A 24,729-nucleotide genomic window follows, 5' to 3' on the forward strand; every position below is an offset into this window, starting at 1 on the left:
GCCTGGGGACCACAATTAAAAACGCAAATCAAATGGCAGGCCACAGCTTTATCAAAATTTCATGTAGGACACTTTTATGTTTGAAGGAACATTACATATTACAGTCAGATTTTACCAAGTTGTACAAAACAAAAGTATTGAATTACAAATAAAGATAAAAAGTAGATTTTAAAAATATTTAATTGCATATTAAAAAATTCAAGCTACAATAACTTTAATGTGTACCCATGTATTGAACAATTAATGTGCAACAGATATCTAATTGCTAAGATATAAAACTTTAAAAAGGTTGGTATTAAAACTTACATAGTAGTACACAAAATGTTCAATGACAAAATTGAGGTTTGTCTGCTGCAACCACCAGAGAATAGATATTTACATTTTAAATTTACAAATGTGTATGTAAATATTTTCGTCCAAAATGAGTGGTTTCAAAAAGTTTAATCGGTGAATTTCTTCGAGAAAATTTCTGATACACACATGCTAAATTATATTCACAAAATACGAAAAAACTGAAAGAGCAACAGACGCGATTATTTTTGTATTTGAATAAATATTTTCTTGGATGCAAAACCTGAGAAATATTTTTTTGCTCCGTTGGTATGATAAATTTCACAGAGACAAAGAAATTAGGTTTTCATTAACGAGAAAAGTATTTTACGAAAATTTTCCGCAAAAATTGACAACTAATATATTTTAGTTCGTGGGCCACAAAAAAAGGCTTCGCAGGCCGGATGTGGCCCCCAGGCCGCCAGTTGGAAACCACTGATCTAAGCTGAAGAATACCAGCAAAATGTTTCCCATTGAGACTTACTAGTTACTCTTTGGCGGGCTACACACTATTGAGGCAAGCAATAAGTAAGAGACATGCGAGAGGCAGACTCCCATATTTTAGCATTAGCATACGCACATCGCCTCTTCACATCCTAAGGCAAAACTATCGGCCACTTCAGCGTGTGATCTGCCTTACCTTTGGTGTGTCATAAATAGCATCAGCATAAAAAAATGAGAAAGTTTGTGCCATTCATCTTTACTGCTTGTACCTGAATCCTTTCACGGAATTTGTCAGTTAAATTTATTCTTGTATTAATTTTATTTTTAAAACGTTTCTTATTGTCTACTTCAATAACAAAGAGAATTTTGCAATTACTTTATGCTCATGAATTAGACAAAACTGGAAAATTCTAAAATTTATGTCATCCATTTAAAAAATTTGCATTTAATATAATCAATTTATAGAATAGCCGAATAATTTTTTTGAAATTGTTTGTGGCCTTATAAGTGCATGTATGTATTAAATGCTATTTAATTCTCTTTCTAATGTTATTTAATTGTACTGGTTTTAATGCTATTGGATATTCTGATCATTTCAGTTTATAAGTTGTGAAAAAGCTACAAACTTAATTTTTAAAATTCCTTTATTTAAGTTTAATAGCATAGCAAGAATACTATAACTTAAATGTTAGTTTGTCTTTAATCTGTTAAGTATTACTACTTATGAAATTCTATGATGTTATACCAAATAATCATGCTCTTGAGTTGTAAATTTTTTAAAAAATGTTTTTTGTCACATTATTATCTAGTTATATGTCAGTAAAAATAATTTAAGTCATATAATGTGGGGGAAAATCATTTGTTTTAACTGCTTTAAGGTCATATCATCTTTTTGAAAATGAAAGTGTTCCCTCTTCCAAAGAAGTATCTTTGGGTAAGTTTACTGATAGCGAGAAACTCTGATTCTACGGCGCTTGATTATGTGACCAGGCCTACATTATTTTTAATGTTTTATCGTTTAAAACTAATTTCTGTTCTATTTCTACTCTAAAAAGTTTTTTGTTTTCAGTTTTAAATTTAGTTTCATCAAGTGTATGTACAGTCTATTTTAAATAACTGACAAAAGAAATTTTGTTTGTTTCTACTTAAATTAAATCTCATTTTTGCATGCTAAATTTTAACATTTCATTTTTTAGTGATGTTGATGAAAGAATTTTACATGAATGCCTTAAATTCATGGAAGGTTTATTGGATAAAACAGCTGGTAAAAAAGCAATGGAATCTTTCTTTACTGAAGATAGTGATAATGGTAATGGATATTTATGCTTTTTCATCGTAGTAAATGTTTTTTAAATCAATTTTCAAGTTTGTTATTTATTTATTTTTTCTTTTTAGATATGGTGAATATACTTCTATCTGCAGCCAATAGCAACTTGAGCTCAGTTTATGGAACCAGAGTTCTGAAGTTTTTCAGCAAGTTGTTTCAACAAAGTAAATAAACATTTCTTTGATTTATAATTTCTTTTCTTAAATCTTTAATATAATGCCTGCAGATTTTTGAATTGCAAGTACAGTAATTTAAAAATACAATATAAAGTACGGGTCTTCGATCAACTTTATTTGCATTCTACCGAAAATCACCTAGTTTAGTTTAGTTGAAATTAAATCAAAATGTCTTTGTTTTGAAGCAGAGTTAAGTTGTAATGTTTACAAATATATTAATGTCATATATGCTTTTAGAGCTAATACAGGCTTTTTAAAATTTTAATTTACTAAGCAGTAGATTTTCATGGAAAAATAATTTGATAGGCTCATATTAAAATAATTCTATGTATAATATCTTATATTTTCTATGAAATGTGCACTATAATTCAATTTAAAGTTTTGCACAAATTCAATATGAACTAATATTATTCTGAAATAATTTGTATACATCATGATTTTTTTTCAATTACATAAATACATATTTTAAATTTTACTTTTCCACAGAAACTTAGCCTGAATTAAAATTATTCATAAAAATAGATTTTCAATAAAATAGTTTTTGAATTGGGAATTGTTGGATGGGTCCCAGTCTTCTTGAAATTCAACACCATTTTAGCTTCTCAATGAATGTATATATCGTTAGAATACAATTCTGTCTTATATAATATTTATAATTTATTATGTCTTTAATAATAATTTTAATTTCAGAAGAAAAAAATCCTGGTGATAAAACATTGGAGAAGCTATGTAACTCTCTCTGTAAAATGAGTAAATTAGGAAAAGTTGATAGTGCAACTCTGCAGCAGTGGCTTAGTAAAGTGATTTTTGGAGCTCCTAGCCAGGTATTATTCATTAATTATTATTTATCAATGAATGATTATTTATTATCTTGTCTCCATTATTTCTACAGTTTGTTGTATTCAATGAATTCTACTTTCATTAAGTCTTTTGATCTACTATGTTTTAAAATATGATTATTATTATATACTTTACCTGGTATTGTATGCAATACATGAGGCATTCTGTAGAATAACATGCCTTCGAGGGAAAAAAAAGTTCTGATAAGGTTACTTTTTTAAAAAATTTTAATTCCTCAAAAATTAGTAAAATATTGCCTTAAAGGAGGCTGGTCATGTACAGTCAGCAAAAAAAAAAAGATATCACCCTGAATAACTTTCGTTCTAATGATCAGATTTTCACGAATTAAGTGTTAATCTTAATGGTTCCTGGGGGTGACCTCAAATATACTAATTAATTAGTGCTAACTATTAATTAAGTTACGAAATCAGACACAAAAACGTACTTTCTCTGAATAAACATATATTTTTTCTTACATATTTGGATTCTTAACCTTCAAAATATAGGGGGTAGCCGCAATCTGGGAAGTAAGGTCCCCATAGTTTGGTCAGGAGAGCGATCGAAAGTTCGTACCCCTTAATGTTAATTTCACTTTTTACGTTTTTAGTCATATTTTAAAAACTAATAAAGCAATTCTAAGAAAATTTCACCCAGTCATAAAACTCATTTATCCAAAGATAATTTCACGAAAAAAATAATTTTTAATAATTGTTAATTATTTTTTATTATTTAATTAAATTAAGGATGAAATATTTTTGAATTATAAGGTATGAATTTTTTTATACCATATTAATCTACATATTTTTCAATTGAAAAATCTAAAGTTTCAACTGTTTCTATTTATTAGAAGCTGAGAAAAATTAAAATTAATTATTTTTAAAAAAATAATTTGGCGACAATGAAGAAATGATTAAATGGGGCGATTAATATTAAAATGTGATAAACTTGCGAGGAACTTGACTTCGCGCGCTTAGCATAAAATTTCATTCATATTTTTTTCGCTAATAATCGTTTGCTTATCTTTTCATTTTTATTTTTTTAAGCTATAAAATACGATGTTTCTTTTTTAGTCGTCTAAAATTCTATTTGCAATTTAGTAAAGAAATTTGAATAAAACATTTTATTCAGAGAATGTAGAGTTTTATAAAAGCATGACCCTGATAGAATATGATTATACAACAGATTGTGCTTCTTTAATGTGATTATTTTTTATTTTTTAGATTTTTTTTCTCAATAACTGATAAAATTTCAATAATATACATACGAATGAATAAATTTGGAATAAAATATTCATCAATTTTTTGAATATATATTTTATAAATATTAATAAAAATACGTAGTCAACATTTTTAAGCATCTCTCCCAACATCGCAAATTTCTCAAAATCTTACAGGGTAAACTAACCAGTGAAGGAATACTTAAGCTTAGCTTGTCTTTAAAAAAATCATACAAATTTCAAAATTTGTAATTTTAGCTAAATGACGTATTTGTTATTAAATGCATGTCGACATATTTGCTATTAAATGCAAATTATGTAAAAAAAATTTAGATAACTTACATAATATTGTTTTAAGCTTTTGGTGGTTTAAATAATAAGTAGTAAGATAACCAAGTGAAGGAACAGTTCTTAAATTGAATAAACACTAAATTTTCCAGTGAATGAACACTTAATTTTGAGAATGTTTGATGCTCGTTAGGAATCCTTAGGCCACACAGATATCTGTCGCCCTGTAGATGCCTGAATTGACGGATGTTAACACAGGCGGGCATTAGGAAAAAAAAAATCTTTTAAGTTTATATATATATATATATATATATATATATATATATATATATATATATATATATATATATATATATATATATATATATATATATATATATATATATATATATATAAGAAAACAAAAATAATCATAGTAGCAGTATTTGGTGGTAAATGTAGCTTATCGTAATTGAAGAATATGCTGTGCGACATTTTATGGTGAATTTGCGAACGTAAGTTTCAGAATGTATCGAAACATGTGGATGCTATTTGCTAATCATCTTTATCCAAAGAAAACCATGTAACCTAAATATCTAGCAGAATGAAGCAATTTTTTAAACAATGAATCATACAATATGCAACATATTATTTCAATATCTTATTCTTAAACATAACATATTTCAATGTTTTTAAAATGCCACTAAACATTCAGCAATTCATTGAGTTACAGAAAAAAGAAATATCGTAAATTATAGAAAACCTTGTGAATGTGCATTAGAATTACTATACAATCTACATTTTATTTTTCAAGCACTTTTTTTTCCTTCAAACTTTCATGCCTAGAAGACTCGATTAAAGCTGTAAAAATCATTATCCCTAAAATTTTGTATATAGCTATTATAAGTTATGTTAATTTGATTTTAGTATGAAATCCTCGAATAAACATAGCAAAAATAGCATAATCTAAATAATATCAGATAAAAAGTTCATGTATTTAAATTCTAAAAACTTATGAATCGATTCAAATTTTCTTTTCAAAGGAGATTAAAATAATTTTTTTTTTTTTTTTTTGCTTTTTGGACATAAATGAACTTAAAAATTGCCTATTGCCTAGAAACTTCGAGATGTTTTCTATTAACTATTAATTAAACCTCTCAGAGCAATCACAAAACATTATTTCAATTTTTTTACAGTCAGAAATTGGTTGCCTAGCAACCTAGTTCTCTTTTGAATCAGTCAATGGGTTATCTTAAAATATTTATTTGCGCAGGCGACTTTTTTTGGCGGTTTTCTGGACTATCGCCAAATATATAAACCTTTATTGCAACCCAATTTACGACCCAATTGTTTTAAAATTTTGTCTACCCCCCCTAATTCAAGTGTCTAGATTCCAAATATGTAAAAAAAAATATATGTTTATTCAGAGAAAGTACGTTTTTGTGTCTGATTTCGTAACTTAATTAATAGTTAGCACTAATTAATTAGCATATTTGAGGTCACCCCCAGGAACCATTAAGATTGACACTTAGTTCGTGAAAATCGGATCATTAGAACGAAAGTTATTCAGGGTGATATCTTTTTTTTTTTGCGGACTGTACATTGCTAGAATTGTGAGAAACATTGGTATTCTAAATTATTTAGCATTCTTTGTTTATTGTTTATCATACTGAAAAAAAAGTTATTCCAAATAATAAATCCAGAGTCCTGTTCTTGGCACTGTATGTATTGGCTTTTTTTACAGTATTAACTTTTAAAGTAATGTTGATTTAATTTTTTTTTTTAATTAAAGCATTTAATATTAAAAAATTTGCATTGATATTTCTTTTCCTATTTTTTTCTTTTAGCAAGTAGAAGAGGGCAGTACTGTTCAAGAAAACAGGCTACTTTTACAAAGTCTAACATCATATATTGTCAAACAAAATAGTGCTGTTGGAGAAAAAGTTGCCAACACTTTCTTGTCTGCAATGATTCCAATGGGCTCACAAATCTTGTCTCCAGCTTCAGAGGGTATTGGATTTTCAGAATTAATGGTTATCATGGCCATATTATCTGGAGCTGGCTCTGGTACAGGGCATGTACAGCTCTTCAAAGCTGCTCCAACTTGGCTTGAATTATGTAAAAAGTACTTGGCACAAAAGGATGTTTTAGAAAAATTGGAACAGAATGTTTCTGGAGGAAAACACCAAATAATGATGGAATCATGTTGTTATTTGCTGTCTTACATGGCTGACATTGTTGGAGCATTACGAAATCAGAGTGATAAGGTCACTGGCATTAGCAGAACAGGAACTGCATCACCTCCTTGCGATGGTGAACTGCATCATCCAGAAATCGATTCAGACTGGGCTGAAGATATTGGTCCTGATGATGAGGAATCGGGAGGAGAAGATTCTGATGAAGATTCGTTATGTAACAAATTATGTACATTTACAATAACTCAAAAGGAATTTATGAATCAACATTGGTACCATTGTCATACATGCAAGATGATTGATGGCGTTGGAGTTTGCACAATATGTGCTAAAGTGTGCCACAAGGACCATGATGTGACTTATGCAAAATTTGGATCGTTCTTCTGCGACTGTGGTGCTAAAGAAGATGGTAGTTGCCAGGTATAATTTTTTCAATAAATATTTGAACAGATGTAATAATTTTTAGTTTTTTATTTTGCAATATTTTCTGAATATCAAGACATTTTGTTATAATTTTATAGACTTCTTAGTTTCATTGTAGACAGAACAGTTTTTTTTTTACTCATTAATGAAGTTAAATGTAACTTATTGCTTAAAAAATAAAATTGCATTTCTTTCAAATAAAATTATTTTTTAAAACAGGATAATCTCATTTAAATTATACAATGATGTATGTTAATTTCCTTTTGTGAGCTTTCAAGAATATAAATTTATTATTTTGTTACAGTTTTTATTGTTTTGAAACTAATGGTAAGAATTCATGGATAAGTATGGAATAAAGGAATATTGATTTTTAAATTTTCTTTTCTTAAATTCTACATCTGAATCTTTTGCATGTCTAAAAAAATCTTTTTAGTTAAAGATACTATAACAATGCTTAAATATACAAGACTATATATAAATGCAACTTTAATTAAAAATATTTATTGATATATTTTCTAACTCAGTAAAGCCAATAATATTGATTCTATTTGCATAAATTTATGAAACTGATTTGCTGATTGCCTGCACCCGATGTTGGCAAAAAAAAATTCTTGCCTACCTCTTTTGGCGCATTTTTATTAGCACCGCTGTCAACAAGTATGCCGAAAACGGAATCAAATATTGCAGTCCTATTATATACTAATTTAGTTCACTTGTATTAATCATTTTTTTAATAATACAAAACATGCATTTTATAAATAAAATAATGGTGGATCTATATTAAATGTTATCACCCAGATAACATTTTTGTTGCCAGTCTGTTGCAAGCTTAAAAAAAAAAAAAAAATAGCAGTATGTACACACAAAACTATTATTTAACAATGCTAAACAGGCATATCATAAAAAAAGATGTAATAATAAATGCATTAAAGTTACTCACTTATAAGATATGTATCATAATTTTTTTCCTTCAAAATAACAAAAACTCATCTTTAATCATTATTTTAGCACATGCAAGAAAAAAAAATTGACTCCACAGATATATTACATCCTTTGACATAGAACAAAACTTCTCAGTGTATTATGCAATAAAGTAAACATTCCAGGGCTCTATTCAAAACAAATCACAACGCCTCTAACTAAAAATGGCCAGCCCAGAATGATAATCTCTCACCCAAATGACATGTACGTCCATCTCTTCAAAATTAATTTGAACATTTTAAATTTATCTGGACAGTGTTTCTAGTAGTGGATTCCAGGCAAATTTGTTCCAGACAACCGCACTTAAGCTTATAGTAAACGTGGGTGAAAATTGACAACTGATCAAAGCAATTGGACAATTCTTAAACATTAAAAAAACGTCAATGTAGTGAATTTCAGGCAAATTTATACAGTATGACGTCAAAATCTTTGCTTCTTCCACTCTCTTGATCATTACATCACACTTATTTGATCAAACACACTTATTTTCTATTCAGGAATACAATCCAAGCCACACATTGGTAGTTATCACGGATGTTGGTGTGGGGAAAAAATCGTGAAAAACGAGTATAGACGCATAACAAATCAGTAACAAATTAATTTTTGTACAATTTCTTATTTCTCTAAATTTATGTATATCAAATTTCACAGGCCCTTGTCAAACGCAGTCCTAAAGTGACTGCAGAGAGCGGAAGCTCTGCACAATCTGCACCTGGATTTTCTTTTGGAACTGACTCTATATTGCCAAGCTCATTACGCAGACGACCTTCCTCACCTACTAATGCCAACTCGGGTACTTCCACTGGTGATCCTTCTCGCAGTTCTGGAGAAGGCAAAAAGAGTGGTGATGATACACAGAAGCACAGACAAAATCTTGTAAAGCAATTGGAGGTAGTATAGCTTTCTTATATCTGATGTTATAGTGATGTAGTGTTAGTTAAATGTTTCAATAATATATCTCATTATTTAGGCCTCCCGAGAAACACTTCTGAATTACTTGGTAAGAATGATTCAAAAAATCTTTTTTTTAATGTATTCTAGGACAATTTAAACTTTAGTTGGATTTGTTATGTGTATTCTTATCTTTTTAGTTCTCTACCAATATCTCGGCCACAGTTTTGGAACTTCTGCAATATTTGATGCCAGCTATAAGTCAATCCTGTCAACGAAATTCACCTATAGGAAGTTCAATTAGAGCACAAAATGCATTATTAGAGCTTCATTCTCAAGACAAAGTTTTTGAACAGTCAGATCAGTTAATGGTATGTGCATATTATCATTACTGCACTGTTATTTGATTATTTATTTACACTTGAAAAAGAATTTCTCTTTTCTGTTTTATTTTACTTTTTACACTTTTGTTTCAATGTCTTCTCTTTTTCCTACAGACATTATTAAGCCATTACTCCAGATATTTAAATGTTTATCTCAGCTCATTTAAGAGTAATCATAATATTTTAAAGTAGAAAAGTGAAACATTCTTTTCTCAGCCTGTTGGTTGTCTGGGGTTATGGAGGTTTCACAATTTCATGACCAATAGCATGATAGTGGCAATGTGTTCAGTGCTGTATGCAAGCCCCCTTTATTTCCCAAACAAGCTGGTGCCCATTGACTTGAAGCTGAGTGGTCTTCAAGCTGCCACTTAGGATCAAATTTCAATGCTTCGCAATTACAACTCAGTGCTGTCACTGCTGAGTTTTTGGGGCTCAATAATTTAAAATATTAAGGATAGCAAGTCCAATTTAGTTGTTACTAAGACTAAAAATTTTTCAACCCTTAAACCTTTAAAGTGTAACAACTTTTGTTTTAAAATTATTTGTGTTGATATATTAAACTGTCAACCTAATTTAAAATTAGATTGACACATCAGAATGTATTGATAAGTGTTAGGTTTGTAGTTCTTTTGTAACTGTTTATCTCCAATTGAACAGATTGTACAGGAATTTAATCATCTAAATCATAGGTTCCCAACATTTTTTGGCCCCCTTCCTGCAAAAGTTTTTTTAACACTTCCATGAAAAAAAAATAATAATAATGAACGTTTATTAAACTATTTAAATAAAACTTTATTTTTTATTTAATATTTATATGTACTATTTCCTGTATTTTTGATTCAGTAAATTTTTGAAAATTTCTATTGATCAATAATTTTATGTTTGTAAATTTTTTAACAATTTTTTTTATGAAAGTAGTCATAGCATAAAAAAAATGGCTAAAAACTTTTCCCTAGAGCATAAAATTACTTCTTAATGAAGTATTTTTAAAATCCCTAACTATTATAACAAAAAGCAATAGTATAAATTTTGAAAAACGAAAAAAAAAAAAAGTTATTTCAAACTTCCCAGTGCAAAATTTTTTTTTTTATTGTAGAGGAGCGAGCAAAGTTTAACTTGCACCATCTAATTGGCTTAGAACCTTTTTTTTCCCTATTAATAAATCGCTGAATTACTAACTACTTAATGATCATAACAGCTAATTTATGCAGAGTTAACCATGGTTTTTTTATGCAAAATAAAATTATTAATTTTGAAGTATACTTCTATTTAAAAGTTTTTCTTACGTATGTTATTTTTACATACCTTCTAGAAAGTCCCAACTGCCCACTAGGAATGTAGTAAATAGTAATTTAGCTGAATACTGATTATTCGGCTTCAAAAATCGATGAACTCACTGATTTATTTTCAAAGAAATATTTGTCTTTAACAGTTTGAGATGAAAAAAAATCAAAATGTCTCAACAAAAATTTTTGAGGAGTGAAAAAAACTCATATTTGATGTGGGAAATATGCATCTAAATGGGTTTTGGCGAGTTCTGATTGGAGAACTATTCCCAATTAAGGCCTTCAAGTAAAAACATTACACTCTGAAACATATGAGTAACATTTACAAACCATTTTGCAATTTTCCATAGTGCCTCCTATTTCAGCTGATAATAGGAAGTTTACTGTTTTTATATTTAAAGTGTGTCATGTCTGTGAATTGTCTATCCTAATTTCTCAAGGGCTTACATTAAATATTTCTTGCAGAAAAGGTGTGCTAATTTTTAATATACTTTTTTTTTTGTGTTTAACTGTTTAGTTTATAGAAATTTATTTTGAATTATTGATATCTTATTCTCATCACTGTGTTCATTTAAGCTTTCTTTTTTACTATTTACTTATTTAAGGTGCCAACTCTTGGCTCACAAGAAGGAGCTTTTGAGAATGTTAGGATGAATTATTCAGGGGAACAAGGACAGACTATCCGACAGCTTATCAGCAGTCATATGATTAGAAGGGTTGCTATGTGTTGTTTAGCCTCACCTCAGGGAAAACGACAGCACCTTGCTGTTAGTCATGAGAAAGGAAAGGTATGTTTCTCATTTTACTTTTTCTTAAATCTCCCACTCCAGAGTGCAATTTTTCTCTCATTTCGTAACTAATTCTTTTGAATTTTTTATTGTATGGCATTTCTTTCATAGATCACACTTCTTCAGCTGTCAGCCCTACTAAAACAAGCTGATTCAAGTAAACGGAAGCTGACTTTAACTGTAAGCGAAATACTTTATTCAACATAAATTTTTGTTGTACCAATGCATTTTTGAGTTCTTCAAGTAGATAAAAAAAAAACCTTTTTGACCTTATTTTTTTTCTTTAAAGAAATTATAATGTATTTATGTTTTTAATCCATGTAAATTTCAAACTAAACTCTTTTTAAACTTAAGTATTAAATCAAGATCTTACTTTGTTCTTACCATATTTGTTTACTAATTTCTGAAAATATCTCCAATTTCAGCGTTTGGCATCAGCGCCTGTTCCATTTGTTGTTCTGTCAATAACTGGCAACCCATACAATGAAGATTTTCTAGCTGTTTGTGGATTAAAAGTAAGTATTAATATTTTTTTTTTCTGGAGGGAGTTAATTTTATTTTGATTCTTATTGCATAAATCTCTTACAGGATTGCCACATTCTCACATTTAGTGGCACTGGCTCTGTATCTGATCATTTAGTTTTGCATCCTCAACTAGAATCAGGCAACTATATCATTAAGGTACATACTTTTTTGCAATTGAATTCTTGATTATATTCAAATAATAAAACTTTGATCTAAAAATAACAAAAATTATTTCAGGCTATGTGGTTACCTGGCTCACAAACTGAATTGGCTCTTGTAACAGCAGATATGGTGAAAATTTATGATTTGTCCCAAGATGCTCTCAGTCCTCAATTTTTCTTTCTTCTTCCCAGTGAAAAAATAAGAGATTGCTGCTTTATTTTTTCGGACGACGGACAGCGGCATTTGATTCTTATGTCATCAGCTGGTCATATTTATTATCAGCCAATGGTTGAAGAGAGTTGTGCCAAACATGGACCATTTTATGTCACAAATATTTTAGAAACCAAGCATCCTGAATTAAAGGTTGGCTTTTTAATTTTACATTTATATCTAGCAATTAAATTATGATACAATTACAGAGTTAACTTTAAAAAAAAAAAAAAACATATGTGCAATATAACTATAAACACAGGCGATAAATAACTGTAAAAGAGTTATGTCTGTTTGTAACATTTAGGATATTTGTAAAATAATTTCATGAAAACATATTTTTTATAGGCTTAAGTTATATTACTATTTAAGCTATTTTTACACTCACATCTGTATCATAATTTTCAATATATGATTATCTTCTTCAAACTTTCAAAAGTAGGAGTCAACTTTTACACTTAATATATAATGGAAATTAGTTGATTGTTGCACATTGCATTGAAAACAAGGAACATTGTGTGAAAATAGAGTAAACAAGAATTCTTTATAAACATTACTTCTAAATTATGCATAATGTTTTTGGTTTAAGAAAAATTTCTTTGAAGTATTACTATAAAATTGTCATTTATAACTTGTGCTACAATGTTTCTGTACACAAAAGTAAATAGAAATAACTTCTAAGCAGACATTCATGCTAAGCACGTTTTTCTTGTTATTATGTTATTCTTGTTGCCAATTGTGCATACAAGCAACCCTTTGCAGTTAAATTTTTTCTGTGCAATGGATTACTTCAAGAACTCATCAGCTATTTTGAAATATATTTTTCCTTAAATTTTTTGCCGTTATTCAAGTGGCTCCGATTTTTATTTAAAGACTGTTTTTATTTTATTATTATTATTTTAGCTGTCTTTCATTCTATTTTCTTTTCACAATGTTTTTTCTACCCACTCTCTCTCTCTACCTGGAAACAAACTAATTGACGAGTTTTCAAATCTATTTTTGCATATTTAATTTCAAAAATTTTATCTCTCTAGTTTTATTATTTTCCTTTTATATTTCAGAAATTTTAGTTTCAAATCTTATTTTTACATATTTAATTTTAAAAAAATTTATGACTACGAGACTCCCATGATTACGAGATATTCTTTGTTATAGAACTTTATTTTTATTTAATCCTGTATAAATTGTTCTATGAGAATTAATGTTGACCATAAGAAACTTTTTCTTTGAAAAAAAATAAATGCAGGGCTTTAAATTTTTTTATTAAATTGTATTAAATGGTTTCTCATAAATTTATTTAATTCATTATTTCTTTATTATACAATGCCATTTACTGATATATTTTTCAGGATTCAAATGGAATGGTTGGTGGTGGTGGAGTTTCTATTTATTACTCTCACACTCTTCAGCTGCTATTCTTCAGTTATGCTCAAGGAAAAAGCTTTATTGCACCTTTATCAAGAATATCATCACAGCTTTCTCAAATGTTCCTGATCCAAATGAAAAATAACAGTGCTAATGGCAATAACAGCGGTAATAGCAGTAAACCAACACCTCAACCTCTTTGTCAATGGTCTGAAGTTGCTAATCATCCTGGTTTGATATTAGCTCAAATTCAAGCATCAAACAACCCTGTGATTTTAATGGTAAAACCTGATACTGTGCTAGTTCAGGAAATTAAGTTCTTAACTGCTAAGTCCAAAATTACTGACATGGTTGCGATCAGGCATGTCATTACATGTGGAGAACTAAGAACAACTTTGATCCTATTGTGTGAGGATGGTAGCCTTCGTATTTACATGGCAAATCAAGATCAGACAAATTACTGGTTAACACCCGCCTTTCAGCCTGTGTCTAATACCAGCAATAAACCTTCAAAGAAAAAGAAAGCTGCTAAAAGTGGTAGACCAGTTGGAAGTGTTTCGTTCCCTGTTGATTTCTTTGAACATTGTACAGCAATGAATGATATAGAGTTTGGTGGAAATGATGTTTTGCAAGTTTACAATACACAACAAATTAAGCATAGATTAAATACAACTGGTTTGTATATTGCTAGCACTAAACCTGCTGGATTTACTATTGAGGTGAACAATGCAGATAACTCAATGGTAATGGTAGGTTGCAGAGTTTTAGTTGGTAATCAGGATGTTCAAAGAGCTCCATCTTATATTGAAATTTTTGGACGAAGTGTTCAAGTTAATCTCAGCAGAAATCGATGGTATGATTTCCCATTTTCTAGAGAGGAATCTCTCACTGCTGATAAAAAAATTACAATATTTTTCGGTGCTAGTGCTGATCCATCAGGTGTTACTATGGTTGATTCTATTAAAATATTTGGCAAAACGAAAGAAACTTTTGGATGGCCAGAAGATAATGATGATTTCCCTTCTCAACCAGCATCAGGCACTGCAGGAGGAACAGGAACTGAATCTGGTGTAGAAGGAGTGGATGGTGTGACTGCAACTCCATTACCTCTTACTTCTCTAGACAGATTAGTAAGCAGCAGCTTAGAATTATTAGATGGCTGCTTTTCTTCAGGGCTAAATATTGAAGAAAAATCTGGACTAAAAAGTTCAGCAATTGATTTAGCTACCACAATGTTAACCCTACCAATGCCTTCACTAGTCCATGAACATGTAAAAACTCTTCTAGCTACTCTGCATAGCAATCGTAATTCTTATTGCTCTCACAAAGATGATGCTTTATTAAGCTATGTTGTGCAGTGCTTGAATGCAAGTCAAGAAGGGAAACCTACCGATGAGTTAGATGGGGAAGCTCTTTATCGTTTAATTGCTATTACAAGAAGTGTTGCTGTAGCTAGACCTTCTAATTTAGTTCGTTTTGCTGAAACTAATGATAGCATTTCTACTCTTGAATCATCATCAATAGATTTAGATCATGGGTCAAAATTAAATCAAAGCAATGAAGAAACTAGTACAACATCTCAATTTGAAAAACAGCAATCTGGCAACCTTGAAAGTCCTCAAAAAACTGATATATCTGGATCTGCTCATTTCATGATACAGCTGACTGATGCATTTTGGCATCTGCATGCTATGCAACCTAGTAATCCAGCAATTGCACCAGTATCATTTAGGGGACTTGTTCATGTTGAGGCTACAGTTCATGCTCTTGTTGAAGTTATCCATGCTTTCACTGCATGTGATCTTGAACATGTTTCGCTTGCAACAAAACTGTATGTAAAATTGCTCCTTTGTGAAGATACTCTTGTCAGTTTTGCAGCTAAACAAGCTCTAATTCGTGTATTAAGACCTAGAGTACGCCGAAGAAAAGTTTTTATTCCATCTCCACCACGCTGTAGCACTCCTGGTGAAGTTCATGAAACAGAACCAAATGAGTCTAGAAGTCATCCACAACCTCAAGCTCCATCTCAGTCAATACCTAGCTCATCAAACCAAGCTCAGGCTCAAGTTCCTCAGCAACCGGATATCCATGATTTCCAACAAGAATTAGAGCAGTTTGAAATAGTTGATGGTTTAGACCCCTTAGTTCTTTTACCTCCAGACGGAGCAGGAGGTGGTGTTCCCGCTCTTGAAGCATTGATTGGACAAGGTGGTTTTCCAATGCTAGATATACCTCCAGATGATGATGATGAAACAATGGTTGAACTTGCCATAGCTTTAAGCCTCCAAGACCAACCTGAAGATCAGCCTGGTGGTTTAAATCTGCAGGCATTATCTCTTGCTGCTCAAGGATCCCATCATGCATCATCTATTGAAGGTGGACATTATTCTGACACTACAGCATCTGCTGGAGCTAGTGATGATGAAGGAAGCACTGCAGCCACCGACGGGTCAACGCTGCGCACATCTCCTGCTGAACAAGGAGGCAGTGCTGGGTCTGAAAGTGGCGGCAGTGGAGTAGAATCAATTATGGGTGAACATAATGTTAGTGGACGTAGCAGTGCTTATGGAGATAATGTCCCCGAAAGTATTACTACTGGGGCTCGATCTGAAACCAGTTCTGTAGGGTTACCAAGTTCGACTATGCCACAAGGCGAAGAAGGGCTCGAAATGGACACTGACGTTGATACCAGCTTCCGTTTACATACTTTACGTTTGATTCTGTTAGAAAAAATGCTGCAGTACTTTCCTCAACTCTCAGAAGTTGGAGGAGTCAGAGCTATACCTTTTATGCAAGTAATTTTGATGTTAACATCAGATCTTGTTGGAGATGAAGAAAAAGATTGTGCTGCCTTGGCCAAACTCTTACCAGCTCTTATTTCTGCTCTTGACATGAATAATAAAGATATTTCTAAAATATCTGAAAGAACATCTGCTAGAGAAGTTAATTTAATTGTTATGAGATTACTTAGTATTATGATGTCCAGACTTAAAGGCTCATTAAAGTTGGCTGGAGAATCATCTACATTTTGTAGTAGTGCTACAGCTTTAGCCTTGGTTTCAGCTAATGCCATTGATTATTGCTTGCAAGTATTAAAAGTTTTATTAGATTATTGGAAAGGTGTACAAACAGAAGACAAGTCTTCTAGTATCACAGGAAACTTACTAAAATCCCACCCACTCTCTCCTCCTCCTGATATGTCACCTTTTTTCTTAAAGCAGTATGTAAAAGGTCATGCCAATGATGTTTTTGAAGCATATCCTCAATTGTTAACTGAAATGGTATTACGGCTTCCTTACCAAATTAAGAAAATTCTCAATTCTATACCTGGATCTCAATCTGTTGTTTTCTCACAGTCTTGGTTCCTTTATTTATGTGAATATATGATGATGCAACAGACTCCCTTTGTACGTCGTCAAGTTAGAAAACTTTTGCTATTTATTTGTGGATCTAAAGATAAATATCGCCAGTTACGTGATTTCCATGCTTTGGAATCTCACATGAAAGATGTGAAACTTATTTGCAATCAAGGGGGATACATTGATTTTGCTCAAAATAATACCCTGCTGAATCTTTCTTATGATTCTTTAATTAACATGATTGAACATTTGAAAGCTTGTAGTGACATTGCTACATCCAGAACCATTAATTGGCAAAAGTTCTGTCGAGAAGATGAAACTATTCTCCCTTTTCTCATTCATGTTAGTTTCTTGCTGGATGAAGGGGTATCCCCTATTATTTTGCAGCTGTTACAGTGTGCATTATGTGGAGCTAAAGCAATGCAGCAACAACAACTACCAAGCAGCTCTTCTCAGGGAGCAACTTCACCATCAAAACAGCGAAAAGAAAAAGAGAAGACTGAAACAGAAGAAACTAGCGATTCATCTAAATGTGACATTGCTCAGTGTGTTGCTCTTGCAGCCCAAGTGAATAAATTTGTTGAAAAAAATCTTCTAAGTAATTTCATCTGTGCATTTCTGCTGGAATCCAATGCTACATCAGTTAGATGGCAAGCTCATGCATTGATATTTCATTTGCATAAAAATTCAAGCCCTTCCCAACAAGAAGTCTTGCTGGATTTAATGTGGAAATTATGGCCTAAATTACCAGCATTTGGCCGACGAGCAGCACAGTTTGTTGATCTTTTAGGATATTTTACTCTCAACATGCCTCAACAAGATAAAGACAAAGAAAAAGAATACATTGAAAAAGGCTTGGATATCTTGCATTTGCAAAATCAGCTTCTAATGAATCATCCCAATTCTAATATCTACAACTCTCTTCAAGGTTTAGTTGAATTTGATGGTTATTATTTAGAAAGTGAACCCTGTCTAGTTTGTAATAATCCTGAAGTGCCCTATACTAATATTAAACTATCTGCTATTAAAGTAGATTCGCGGTTCACCACAACAACTCAGATTGTTAAATTAATAGGAAGTCATACAATTTCAAAAATCACTCTGCGTATTGGAGACTTAAAAAGAAATAAAATGGTTCACACTTTAAACATTTATTACAATAACCGTTCAGTGCAGTCTGTCGTAGAATTAAAAAACAGGCCATCCATTTGGAATAAAGCTAAAAAATGCACTTTGGCTGCTGGGCAAACTGAATTGAAAATAGAATTTCCTCTTCCCATTGTAGCTTGTAATTTGATGATTGAATATGCTGATTTTTATGAAAACATACAAGCCTCATCGGAGACACTCCAATGTCCAAGGTGCAGTGCTTCTGTTCCTGCCAATCCTGGCGTTTGTGCAAATTGTGGTGAAAATGTGTTCCAGTGCCACAAATGCAGAGCAATTAACTATGACGAAAAAGATCCTTTCCTTTGCAACTCTTGTGGTTTCTGTAAGTATGCCAAGTTTGACTACACTATTACGGCCAAACCTTGTTGTGCTGTTGATCCGATCGAGAGTGAAGAAGATCGCAAGAAAGCTATAAGCACAATAAATAGCTTATTGGAAAAAGCTGATAGAGTATATAAACAGTTAATTGCAAACAAACCAGCGCTAGAGTTACTTTTATTACGAATATATGAACATGCTGTAATTGAAAAACCTCCTGATGAAAATTCTAGCTCAAGTACTTCAGCATCAGTCTCCTCATCTAATGTTAATCGTGCAATTCAGCAACTTGCTCAACGTTATTGTGCAGATTGTAAAGCTTCATTTGATGAACTTAGCAAGATTGTTCAAAAGGTCTTTAAATTTTTATTTCTTCACTAATTTCATTCATATTTTAAAAACTTTGCATTGAAATTTAAGTGTGATTTTTAAACTTAATTAATCATTAATTATGTAACTTATTAAGGTATACTCTATATGTTGCAAGTTATTTCAACATTCTGATATATAATATTTTATATCAATAGTAGAAGTAAAAATACATCCACAAAAAATTCAATAGGGTGCTTTTACTAGTAGAGAAACCCACAAATAATGTAGGTTTCCACATCCATTTCCCTTAGTTCTGGAAGAAGAAGAAAAGTGTTAAAAATAATGGTCACTCAAATTATTAATTGATTACCGAAATTAACATTTTATATTCATAAAAAAACACTTAATAATTGCTAGATTGCATTTGTTGAATATTATACATTGTATAAATATTACTATATTATATTTTTTTTATTTAAATTTAGAACTAAATAGAGAATTTAAAAAAAAAAGTCAAATAAAAAGCGCATTTATATTGATAACCTCCATGTTATGCATAACAAAATCTATTTGTTTTAATTTTAAAGTAAAGTTTCTTTAACTACTATACTAAGTTTGGTTGGTTTAATGCAATCATCATATTAACTTTTCTCTTGATACTCTCAGTTAATGCCTGAAAGATAAAAAAATATTTAAGTTATAAGCATTAAATTGACAAAATATTAGAAATGATAAATTTTTAAAGAGAACATGCCTATCTTAGAGACTGACATTTTATTTCAAATCAGGCTTTCTTTAATATTGTTGTTAAAATCATTTTAACATTCCTTGCTTAGAATGTGTGTTTAGTTTATAGATAGGCAGCTGCTTATCGGTCGCTTATAAAGAGTTGCATAGTCTTTCCTATTGTATGTTTTAACAATAAATTAATTGAGTAAAAATTATCAGGGTTTTTAAAAACTGGTCATTGTTAAAAAGCCTTACATTATCGAAGTGTTATATCATTGAAGTCTCACTATATTTTTTTTATCTAATACAAGTTTTCCCCAAAAATGTATTTATATAATCTTATAAATTTAATTTTATGTAGGTCCTTGCATCTCGAAAAGAACTAGTAGACTATGAAAGGCGCCAACGTGAAAGTCGAGCAAAATTAGCATCCCAGATATCTGTCACGCAAGAAAGTTTGCTTCAGAAACGACAAACGCCCGATGATTCTCGGGGTCCTACTTTTGCTGTAAATGCTCCTGGTAAATGTTACGGGTGTGCCAGTTCTGCAGTGGAACATTGCGTAACTCTTCTAAGAGCATTGTCAACAAATAGTCGTTACAGAATGATCTTATGCAGCCAAGGTTTGATACGAGAACTTGTGGCTTACAACTTACGCCATGGCAGTGTTCGTGTTAGACACGAAGTGCGGCAATTACTGTGCTCCCTCACCAGAGATAACACTCGAGCCACGTCTGATCTCAACTCGTTGCTCATGGAGAAGATAGCTACTGCTCTTACTGGACAAGTTACAACTCCAGACTTAGCTGCAGCAGTCAGGCATGAAGTGGCATTGTTAGCAAGTAGCTTACAAAAACTGGATTCCTGTTGGGAGCAGAGATTAAGGTTAGTTATACTGTTTATTGAAAATGACAATTTCTACTTATTTTAAATGAGTGTAAATGATAGTTTTGTTGCGTATTTTATGGTTTTGTTAAAATGTAACAAAATTATGAAACAATTCTGGACATTTTTATCATTCTAATCAAAGAGACAATATGGTTTTTTGGATATTTAAGAAAAAAAATATCCAAACCCATGTTCATTGTATAATTGTAATGTACTTATAATTCACTTTATAATTATAATGTACTGTATCTTTAATCCTCCTAGTTAACTCTTATTAAAACAGTATTGAAATTTAGCTGCAGTGCGCTACTTTTCCACATTCAATTACTTACAAAGTAGGGGTTTTTTTTTAGAAAAGCGGGATTAATTATTTATCTTTTAATTCTTCAACAGTAAAACTTTATCAGTTTATAAGTAACCTAGAACATTTTATTTAATCACATTAAATCAAATATAAAGTTCAAAAACTTGAATATATTTTTTAAATTTTGAAAAGTTGAATACTGTAGTTGCATTTGTTTCCTAATTCAAAAATATTGTCGAATTATGGTCCAAAAATTTCTGTAATTCTAATGTTAAATTTGTTTTATTCATATATATTTTAAACAAATTTAAAAAAAAAAATATTATTATAGGTGTGTTATGAAACTTTTCTTGATGGGTGTGAATGCAAAAAGCTCTGTTGTTATGGAAAGTATAACACTGCCTTGCCTCAGAATTCTTCAAGTTCTTATTAAACCTGAGCCATTTTTGAGTAAAAAGAGCAAAGACAAGACTATTGACTCTTTAGCGACAGTCAGTGTTGCAGGTATCATTGTTTTTTTTTTCTTCCCTCCATTTTTTAAAATTTATTTTTGCTATTTAGCAATTATTTCATATGAAGTTGTTTTTTTCTTTTATGCACATGAAACTGTGTTTGAATGTTGTATGCAACTTATTAGCTATTTTTGTAAGTTAGTCCTGTAGCCAAATTATAACATTCATCAAAGGTATGCTGCAGTAAATAATTGATTATCAGAAAAAATGCCAAAATTCAGCTGTTGCAAATAATTCCAGTCGGATATGCGTTTAAGGTCAAAAAGAAGCATTGAGTATTTTTATTCATTATTAATTTTTTGTTATGAAATGTGGATGGTTATTTTGGCTCTTATGAAGTCATAATCATTTATAAATTTACATGATTGCCTTATCATTATCAGTTCTTTCTTATTTACCATTTTACCCTGATCACTCTGTAGTTCATGCACATCATAAAATTATTCATTATAAAACTTATAAAAATATATTATTAGAGTAACAAAAATGTTGTGATTTAGGACATTTTTGTTTATTTTTAATTGTTTAGTATGATTTTATAGTTGTTTTAATTTTAAAAATTGTATGATAAATCAATCTTTTTTTTTTGTGTGTTCAATAGAAAGGTATTAGTGAGGAAAATTTCTGCCAAATTACACAGTTTATCAACTTATGTAATTTAAAATTTTCTTTCTCAATAAACAAATTTAAATTCTCAGTTTTATATAAAGAAAATTTTCGTGAAACTAGGCCATTTTAAAGACTGAAATGAATGTTTTATTCCCTAAAAAAATTCTTCACTCTTTTATTTAGTTGATTTAAGGTTATTTAATATTGACAAACCTACAAAAATACCTCTTGCCTTAGATTATTTTAATGTAAGGCTTGAGTGGTGCGCTGTAGACTAGATTACAGATTCTTTAATAAAGAAGGCAAATGAAAACATCGTTCAAGGGATAAAAATCTCTTTATTGGCAACTTCAGTCGCATTTTATAGGATCTCTCAAGTCCCACATTTCGAGAGTAAACTCACCAGTATATCGATGCATAACCAACTTAGTAAAAAACAAAATGAATTGTAGAAGTTCTTAAATAGCAGTAATTTCCATAGCAACGCATGCATTGACGAGGCGTGCACACTGCTTACTGTTGAATAAGTGGGTCATTTGATCCTCCTGCCTACATATAACTGTCTTGTGACCTGCATATTTTCTTTTAAAGTAAACAAACTTTTCACATGTTGCTAATTGTCATTCTTTGAATAATCTTTAAAGGGTAATAAATACAAGAAATCTGCCCATTAACAAAGGTGTTAATAAATTATTAGTATTACTTTTTCCTATTTTGTTTCTCTTTTATTTTTGCATCAGATATTTTTCTTATCATTTGATTATGTTACTTTTGATAGGTAACGTGTAGGTTCAGGTTTTCAATTTTGCGTTTGGCATGACTTTTGTAACATTAAACTTTACATTTAATCCAATTTATTTTTGTCATCAAATCACTTCGTTGCAAAATTTGTGTTTCAAATTTATTGTTACAAAATATTTTCAATGCTCTCATTCACTGCTAACTAACACAACAGTTATGGTTCAGTATAATTTTTTTGTTCGTTTTAGCTGGAATGAAAGTCGGGGTTGATCTGAAGGGTTGGTTAACTGGAGATCCAAAGCAATCTTTTAAATCCTGGAAACAACAAATGCCTGTCAAAGCAACAGACCAAAACATACCCAATGTCTCCAAAATGAAGAAAGAAGAAATTCATCAGCTTTACTTAATGGAGAAGTATGGTATTAGATGGCGAGAAAAGACAAGGCGCTATATGATGCAGTTGAAATTGCTTCAATCTAGTTGGCTACGCCGTGTTATGTTCAATCCTTCTTCACAAGCGGCAAGGACTATGGCTTGTAACGTAGTTGAAGCTTTGTGCCAGGTATAAATGGTTCTCAACACAAAATACACGATTTATTATAAAACACAAACTCATAAGTTAAAATTTTAAAAAAATTGTGTTTTAAGGATTTTCTAAGTGATATTTTAGTTATTTTTTCTTGATATCTTAGGGGTTGTGTTCATAATAAACGTCCACATGGATGCTAACTTGTATGGGAAATATTTAACTAAGTTATAAAATGATTATTGTAGTCAAAAGAAATATCTAAAAAACATGTTACTTCACTTATTACTGTTTTAAATTTAATTAATTCCTTTAATTAATTAAATTTTTCTATTACCAGATTTATATGTATCAATATTATATCAAACTAATTTTTTGAAATTTTGAAAATCAAAATTAAACACTAAAACATAAGTATTGCTACCACAAAAAGAAACAAATTTCTCTATTATCATACAAATCGACAGCCCTGTACCTATCCATGGATATAATTAAAATTTATGGATGCCAACTTGTATGGGAAATATTTAACAAAGTTATAAAATGATTATTGTAGACAAAAGAAATATCTAAAAAATGTGTTACTTCACTTATTACTATTTTAATTAATTCCTTTAATTAATTAAATTTTTCTATTACCAGATTTATATGTATCAATATTATATCAAACTAATTTTTTGAAATTTTAAAAATCAAAATTAAATACTAAAACATTAAGTATACTAAAACATAACCACAAAAAGAAACAAATTTCTCTATTATCATACAAATCGACAGCTCTGTACCTATGTGTGGATATAAATAAAATTAAACAGGAAAGAAAAAATATTTTTTTATAATTTATAAATGTACCTTATTACAATATTGCTGTTAAAATAAATGTTTTTGAAATATCAATAAATATAGCAGTAACTGAAAGTATATCTCATTGTTCAGCAATGAATTTATCAAACTTTAATGTTTATTTATGAAAAAAAATTATATTTTTAAAAAAATGTAAGTTGTACTAATTCCAATTATTATTAAATACAATTTTGACATTCAAATAATATTACAGTTATGTTTACATAAGAAATTTTATAAGATTAAAAGCAATAATATTTTGTGATAATTTTATTCAGAAGTTTTTCTAAATAAAATATTTTTACATTGCAGATACCAAGTCGTCGTAGAGATGTTCTTGACATGTTGACATCTTACCTAGATGACTTAGGATCTGCTGGTGAAAGTGCCGCAGAGTTCCTAACTCTCTATAAAAATCTAATCAACCCTGCTCCTTGGAAGCATTACTTAGCTCTGAAAGGTCTCTTACCTCATATTGGAAATTTAATAACTCATGAAATTGAACATCTAAGTTTCTTGGAGGAAACAACTCTGAATTCTGATCTTTCACAAGGTAACACTTTAGTTTTAGCTTGATTTCTTCCACCTAGTTTGAAAAGAAAAAAATTT

General features: G+C 30.3%; 1 protein-coding gene across 1 annotated transcript in view; it reads left to right on the forward strand.

Annotated features, from left to right (window-relative positions):
- The window catches only part of poe (E3 ubiquitin-protein ligase-like protein poe), an 80,354-nt gene that overhangs the window by 36,390 nt on the left and 19,235 nt on the right, over positions 1-24,729 (forward strand). Inside the window, exons 32-48 of the mRNA XM_043052964.3 lie at positions 1,971-2,083; positions 2,170-2,265; positions 2,968-3,101; positions 6,448-7,215; positions 8,851-9,090; positions 9,170-9,199; positions 9,291-9,461; positions 11,365-11,547; positions 11,659-11,727; positions 11,973-12,062; positions 12,136-12,228; positions 12,310-12,597; positions 13,794-19,010; positions 20,059-20,582; positions 21,221-21,393; positions 23,000-23,313; positions 24,433-24,673. Coding sequence (XP_042908898.3) covers positions 1,971-2,083; positions 2,170-2,265; positions 2,968-3,101; positions 6,448-7,215; positions 8,851-9,090; positions 9,170-9,199; positions 9,291-9,461; positions 11,365-11,547; positions 11,659-11,727; positions 11,973-12,062; positions 12,136-12,228; positions 12,310-12,597; positions 13,794-19,010; positions 20,059-20,582; positions 21,221-21,393; positions 23,000-23,313; positions 24,433-24,673 — 8,744 coding nt within the window. The remainder of the gene's footprint in view (positions 1-1,970; positions 2,084-2,169; positions 2,266-2,967; positions 3,102-6,447; positions 7,216-8,850; positions 9,091-9,169; positions 9,200-9,290; positions 9,462-11,364; positions 11,548-11,658; positions 11,728-11,972; positions 12,063-12,135; positions 12,229-12,309; positions 12,598-13,793; positions 19,011-20,058; positions 20,583-21,220; positions 21,394-22,999; positions 23,314-24,432; positions 24,674-24,729) is intronic.

This window comes from Parasteatoda tepidariorum, chromosome 1 (genome assembly GCF_982258835.1).
Source record: "Parasteatoda tepidariorum strain Cologne lab strain chromosome 1, Ptep-v5.0, whole genome shotgun sequence".
Taxonomy (NCBI): Eukaryota; Metazoa; Arthropoda; class Arachnida; order Araneae; family Theridiidae; genus Parasteatoda; species Parasteatoda tepidariorum.